Consider the following 7500-nt stretch of genomic DNA (forward strand, 5'->3'; position numbering starts at 1 on the left):
CGGCCTCTGTAGTTCGACAAGCGGTTGCGAAGAAAAACACGAATGTTCTGTGCAGACAAACAAACACACAGATAAACAAACAGACAAACAAGAATTGGCTTCCCACATATTCCCTCTCCTTTGTCTCAACCACTCACCGACCTTTTCAGTCGACCAAATTTTACGAAACTTCAATGCGTGATCGTCGCAGGGTCGGTGACATTAATCGCTGAAAATTTTTTAATGTTCGGTTGAGCGGTTTTGGCTGGAGGCGATTGAACAGACAAACACACAGAGACAGACAGACAGACAGACAAACAAACACACAAACAAATGGAGGCGATCAACATGCTTGTAAAAAAATAAAAGAATAAAATATTCCAAGTAACAAACGGAAAGACAGACAGACAAATGGATCCAAATGCAATACCCTCTTCTTTGACAAGGGTAATAAGGATAATTAAAATAAAAGACTGATGTAAAAGAGAGAATGAAGGGCAGGAGAGGACAAGTATGCCTGGTGTTGGCTTAATGGTTAGGGTGGTGGGCTTGGGATCCGAGGATCGGAAGTTAAAATCCCACTCGGCTGTTTAATTAATACCAGGTGGGGTTGACTCTGCCTGTCATCCTTCTGCAGTCGGCAAAGATGAGTGCCAGCTTGCTGGTATACTGTGTCGGAGTGGCGACCCGTGATTGTGTCCAATAGCCAAGGAGACTGCTTAGGCAGCATCAATGCTCTGTCCAGAGTATGGTCCCAATGGATGGATGGAGGACAAGTTAAGTAAGGTGAAGTGAAGAGACATAAAAAGGAGAGCAAGGTAAGATTGTCATGTTTTTGGCCCCTCACCATCACTGCTAATTCCCACACTTTTCACATGGTCCACAAATGGCACAGTATCCGCTTTGTGAATGCTGCCTTTAAAAGACTAAATTTAAGACGGGCACCCTCAGTGATGATGCTTCGCATTTGAATATACGTATGCTCCGTGTCATGATGCCGTTACTTGATTTGATCCCCCAGGGAAAAGCCCAATTAACCGGTGTGGCACGATGCAGAGCCAGGTGGTCACTTGTTTTTTAGAGCTAAGAATAATTTATTATTAGATGGGACAACATAAATGGACGGACCTCAGAACGACAGACAGACAAGTATGTAAACAAGCCGGTAGGCGACGAGGGATTCGCTAGGATCGAAGCTCTGGATACGATGCTTTTCATTCTGACCGATCCACCGACGAAGATTCATTGCCAAGACATATTGGTTCACATACAATTGTTCCTCTGCCTGGCAAGATTTTTCCTATTGCGTATTTTGCCAACTGGCACTCCTCATAAAAAATGATGGTAAATAGACACCCTATTTTTGAAGGACTAGCATTTGAAAAATAATCGGTTTGCTTGTTTGTGCTGTGGAGCCTCGCGTTACACACACACACACACACACACACACACACACACACACACACACACACACACACACACGCACACACGCACACACGCACACACGCACACACGCACACACGCACACACGCACACACGCACACACGCACACACGCACACACACACACACACACACACACATGCACGCATGCACACACACACACACACACGGAAAACCCGATAAACTTCTCTCAATGCTCTTGTTTGACCACACCTCCTGAGCCACCCAATATTTTTCATAGGCCACGCCCACTTCCCACAAGCCACGCCCACTTTCCTACACCACTCCCACTTTAAATAATAAATAATTGGAGGTGGTGTGTGGGTCGTGGAATCGTTTTCGGGAAATAAATAAATAAGGTGGTGTGTGGATCGTGGAATCGTTTTCGATAAATAAATAATTGGAGATGGCGTGTGGGTCGTGGAATCCTTTTCGGTAAATTAATAAATAAATAATTGGAGGTGGTGTGCGGGTGGGGAATCGTTTTCGGTAAATAAATAAATAAATAATTGGAGGTGGTGTGCGGGTGGGGAATCGTTTTCGGTAAATAAATAAATAAATAATTGGTAGTGGTGTGTGGGTCGTGGAATCGTTTACGGAAATAAATAAGGTGGTGTGTTGGTCGTGGAATTGTTTTTGGTAAACAAATAAATAATTGAAGGTGGGGTGTGGATCGTGGAATCGTTTTCGGTAAATAAATAAACATATTATTAGAAATCCACAAAGACAGAAATGCCGGTGATTCCATTTATTTTGGATCCTTTTCACTTTGGTCAATAACGTTTGGATCGAGGAGAGATCGAAGGTGGAACGACAGTGTAGTTCCTTACAAACACTGTATACACACCTTAAATGACCGTAAATAGACACCCGGTTTTTGAAGGACTACCATTTGAAAAATAAAACCTCAATCAAAAATCGGCTCAAGTAAAATTTTCTAAATATCTCGAAGTGTTTAATTCCGAAGTCTCAACATTCAAAACTGAAGGACAAGTATTGAAAATACTGTACGCGGTTTTTTGGCCACTGCACAGCACCGGGTGGTTGCTAGGCAACGAGATTCAAACGCGCACATTCCCAGTATATATTCCACCTTTTGGCAAAGTTTCATCGAAATTGGTTCGCTGGTTCGTGCTGTGGAGCCTCACGTTGCAGACACACACACACACACACACACACACACACACACACACACACACACACACACACACACACACACACACACACACACACACACACACACACGCCGAAAACCCGACAATAAGGGATCTCTCGTATATAGCGAATCCAATATACACTGAACAGACAGTGAATTAACTAAACAGCTAGGTGCCATGTGCATTCACACAGAATTGGACCAAGTTTTCAGGGTGGTGACATGGAGAGCTGCTGTTGCACAGCTTGAAGTCCTCTTCCCTCAGAGCCAGTGAGGCTCAGACACAGCAAGTAGGGTGAGGGTGAGCAGTTGTCCAGCCTACAGGAAAAAGGTCAGCGGAGGTCTAAGGCAGAGAGAATGTGAACAAAAGACTCCTACTTTTTATAATCTCGCCATTGGCCCATCCAACTTCCATGTCTCTCAGGTGGACATTGCTGTCTGTGGCAGTAAGCCAATGCCCAGATGCCATGGCCGCTGCCTCAAGCACTCACAGAGTCATTGGAACCCTGACTCCCGATGATGCAGATAATCACGGGCCACCTTTCTGCCCGGTAACACCTTCACCTGCTCCAGACCCAATCCAGCTTCAGACGAGGGGGGGACACCGGATGAGATGGCCTTACCCTTTCTCACCACTAAATCTTGACAGCGGAGGTATGTGGCGGAGGTATGCGCTCGACCGAGTGCCCTTCTAGTTCTATCTGAGAACCTCCCCTCACCCCCTCCCCCCATCCATCCCTATCTGAGAACCTCAACAGACATAAAATAAAAGGCTAAAAACATACAGGAAAAGGATAAAACATGGGAGGTTGAAGTGAATGAAAAGTGCTTCTTCATCACATGACGAGCCAACATGCCAATCCTGTAGATAAGGCTTTTCTCTGTACACTTAAGACTGTCTGTGGGGTTTAAGACTGTTTCACAGAGCGGAGACCATGCACTGCTGACTTCGTCTGCAGATAGCCAGTTCTAATTGACTTAACCTCAAAGCACACCCGAGCAGTGAGAATGCGCCTCGTACTTCGATCGGGATCTAAACTGTCTGTAATAAATCGGGTTTTATAATGAACAAGCAAAAGTACCCGTCCCCAGGGACGGGATAAGTTTCTGTTAATCTATCAATTTAAGTTATTTCATGGACTTTAAAAATGTTAATTGTGTTGCACTCTTGGTTTCACTCAGAGCCAAAGCTCCGAGCTACTTCAACCAAAATTTGGCATCAAAATTCTTACTTCTGTTCTCCCGTCATTTGAAAAGTGAATGTTGAGCTTTGCTTGCGTGCACAGCTTTTCAAATGCAGTGTGGAAATCGGCTGCCATAAACGGAATTTGGTTGGGAGTGGGAGCTTTTGGATCACTCGGCACCCAAAGTGAGTTCCCATGAACCCAGGACGCTGGACGCAGAGATAGCATGTTCGGGACACGGACAGAAAATTTGTTTCTCAATGAAATTGACAAAGTGAGTGGTCTGGGCTGTTGGCCTTGTGGATCATTGGTTAAGAAGTAAATCTGTGACGTTCTTAGAGTGGTTTTGATTAGCTTGGAAGCAGTTAGTGGGGATCTGATTTGGAAATAAAATATTTGATGGTGCCCTTGACAAAATTTTGGTTCACCAGAGTAAGGTCTTTGACCTTGGAGTAAAAAAAAATCAGTGTCGGAAAATTGCTGGAAGGCTTCCTGTTTTTAAAGTTCGGTGCACAAAACTACTCTTGCACCACCGATTTTGACAAACTCCTTCATTTTCTAGAAAGATTAGAGTGCATTCCATTTGTCATTGGCCTTCAGGAGGAAGACTAGGTCTTCATTCTGTGCGATGCAATATGTTGGGGAAACTCTGCAGAGTTGTGACATCAGAATGAATGCACAGAGGAGCAGAACGATAAACCAAATAAAGCTACTGGTTGTCCGTTACTCGTAACTCATCACTCATCACTTTTGGATACTGTAAAAACGTGAGCTTCAGAGATCTGCTCATCAAAAAGATGAGGGGCCATGGCTGGAGAAAGGATGGCATGGAAGACAAAGCGATCACACTTAAGTGTGCAGAACTTCTCTGAATTGGAGTTAAGAACTGCTTACCCGTTTGGATTAAATGAAAGAATTAATGATAGACATGCAACATAATGGCCAAAGCATAATCACCTATATTTTGAACACTTTACCAATTGACTCTCAAAGACACAAAGTACATAATTATGGACATGTAGTTGTAACATGTAGTGTAACATGACATGGACTTAACATGTAGTTAAGGACACACCACAACAGATTGTAAATGATTGGTTAGATTTCAGGTCATCAACATCTGTGGATTACAGGAATTAATAACAGAAGAATCAACATCAATACCAAAGTCTGGTGTTGGCTTGACGTTAAGGTGGGCTGGTTTAAGAACCTAGGGTCTTCAGTTCAAGCCCCTGTCGAGCCGTTGAATAAACACCAGGTAAGGTTGACTCAGCCTGTCATCCTTCCGAGGTTGGCAAAATGAGTACCTGCATACTAGTAACGGGCATTGCATCAGCGGCACAGCTGTGCCCCCAGAAAATGATGCAGCCAAGCAGCCAAAGGCTGCATACAAATAAATAAAACATAAATACCTTTCAAAAAGAAAAAAAACTGAAAGAGATTTTTGAAATTGTTAAGAGATTAATTTGAGAGGATTATCACGAGGAACTCCAAATCAAACAATTGGAAGTAATCCTGTATATGATTGACCATAAAATGTACAAAGACAAATCGAGACAACTTTGTAGAAATGACAATGACAGAATGAAAGTTGTTGAATAACAAAGGGATATAAATATAATCGATGTAGAGAAAAATACTACAATAGAAGGTGGTGTGAAGTAAACATTCAGAAAAAAATACAACAGAGAAAAATCACGTGTGTGTGTGTGTGTGTGTGTGTGTGTGTGTGTGTGTGTGTGTGTGTGTGTGTGTGTGTGTGTGTGTGTGTGTGTGTGTGTGTGTGTGTGTGTCAGAATTAAAGACAGAATGAGATAGATGAAGGGGAAGGTGGTTGAGGGGAAGAGTGAGGGAGGAAGCAGTTGGAAGAGTAAGAGAGTGATTGAGCAGGGTGGGGAGGGGGGGGGGTTCAGAGGGGAGAGATGTAAAGGAAACCAATATATTGAGATTTTAATCTTAAAGAGAAGAGTGAATGTCGTGCACATTGCATCAAAATTGCCTTTTTTAATTTATTTTTTGAATGACAGTTATTAAATGTTATACCCCTCACTCCCTCCATATTCCCTCTTTATATTTTTTTTCCTCACATGACAGGAGAAATGAACCCAATGGAACATGTCGTCCTACGGCTTCCTCCAGCACTTCACTCGGATGCCTTTTCGCGCATTTGCATGGAAGGAAAGAGCAGTTGGTAAAAGAGGGAATGTGAGCAGGGAAGTTAAGAGGTGGGTTTGAAGAGACTGCAGTGCTTTTTGATAACCACACTAATCGTAACCCAGTTAAATAATTGCTACACGCAAGGTTTGATAAGCTTTATTAGTGGTGTTTTAGTTTAAAGGGTCTTTGTGGGTTTTGTAATTGAATTTCTCCTCCTGTCTGACATTTTATATTTGCATTATGGTCACTGATTATGCCATTGCCATGTTTCTTCATGTGCCTTTCTCTGATGCCATCACCCCCTATCCCTGTGATTTTTTTTCTGTTGAAATACTTTAACGGTTTTAATCAAACGTTGCACAAGGCACGGGCTAGATTCGCTTCTAGTTTTATGGAAAGCAAAACGTTTGGATTGCTTATTGTGCTGTAATTAACTCACAACACTACAAAATACAACACTAACGTGGAACGTACTGTAAAGTACCCCATCACAGTTTTCTCATGAGAGTTGACTGTTGTAAGCTTATTGTATTGCACCATGGTACATTTCATCTTCATTTATAAGAATTGAACACTTTTACTCTTTTACTACACTATACCCCATCAACACAACATTATACTGTATTTGACAACGCTGGTCTACTGTCAACTGCAGAATAATGCAAATGAAAATACACGTCAAACTGCTTCGGTTAACTGTGCCGTTGACTACTTTTTAAGGACTATGTCATTACCAAAGTGGTTTATTAGCCTCTCAACAAGCCAAAAGACAGACAGGCAGCTTCAAAAGACAGGCAGCTTCACCAACCAATGAGGAAAAACAAACGCATAAAGTGAATCGTCCATCCCAACCCGTGATGTCTTCTCTCCTTACGATATGACTGATTGATACCCCCTCCCCGACCCTTCGAACCCCCTCTTTCACTTCCCATCCACTTGCAGCTTTCTTCGATTCATTCCCTCTTACCTCTCCTCATTTTCATTAATCCCGTTGTTGCATTCACGTGTTACCCCACTGTCGGTGCATTGCCTTCTCCCCTCTGTGACTTCGCTCCTCCCACGAGCCTTGACTTTGTGTACAAAACAAATGAACCCAATGGAAGTTGAGCTGTCCGCTCACACCAATGTGCATGCATTTCACCGGTACTTTCGTCACCACAATCATTGAAACATTTATTTCCTTGGAGCTCCCCACTAGTTTAAATGCGTGAAAGACAACGGTTATAAAATGATTGTGAAATTTGTGGTTTGAAAAACAAAAAATAAACAAGTTTTAAAATGTTTTATTATGATCTTGAGTGTCGATAATTATGAACAAATAATATTTTCGACACATTTTAATTATATTTTTTACAAAGCACCTTCATCAATATCAGACCATTGGCACACAGAGCACCTCGTCGGGTGGGATGTCTCCATTTAAAGGATACAGGGTTGGGGGTGGGGGGTGGGGGGTGGTGAATCTTGGGTTCATGACAGCTCGATAGAGGTTCCTTTTTGCTTAAGTCCCGTGCCTTGTTTTCTAACTTTTTCAAAAGTCAAGAAAAGTTATTTTTGCATTTCCTGATACAGCAATGATGGTT

General features: G+C 42.6%; 1 protein-coding gene across 10 annotated transcripts in view; it reads left to right on the forward strand.

Annotated features, from left to right (window-relative positions):
• The window catches only part of LOC147018191 (splicing regulator ARVCF-like), a 163196-nt gene that overhangs the window by 155614 nt on the left and 82 nt on the right, over positions 1–7500 (forward strand). For all 10 annotated transcript variants that reach the window (XM_085897640.1, XM_085897650.1, XM_085897645.1 and 7 more), the window contains one exon: positions 5855–7500. This exon is cut by the window's right edge and continues 82 nt beyond it. Coding sequence is in view for 1 of the 10 variants with exons in the window: in XM_085897650.1 (XP_085753776.1) it covers positions 5855–5863 (9 nt within the window). In the remaining 9 variants the exon portion in view is untranslated. The remainder of the gene's footprint in view (positions 1–5854) is intronic.

The sequence above is a fragment of the Eptatretus burgeri genome, chromosome 10, assembly GCF_056783735.1.
Source record: "Eptatretus burgeri isolate ZD-2024b chromosome 10, Ebu_testis_v1, whole genome shotgun sequence".
NCBI classification, from domain to species: domain Eukaryota; kingdom Metazoa; phylum Chordata; class Myxini; order Myxiniformes; family Myxinidae; genus Eptatretus; species Eptatretus burgeri.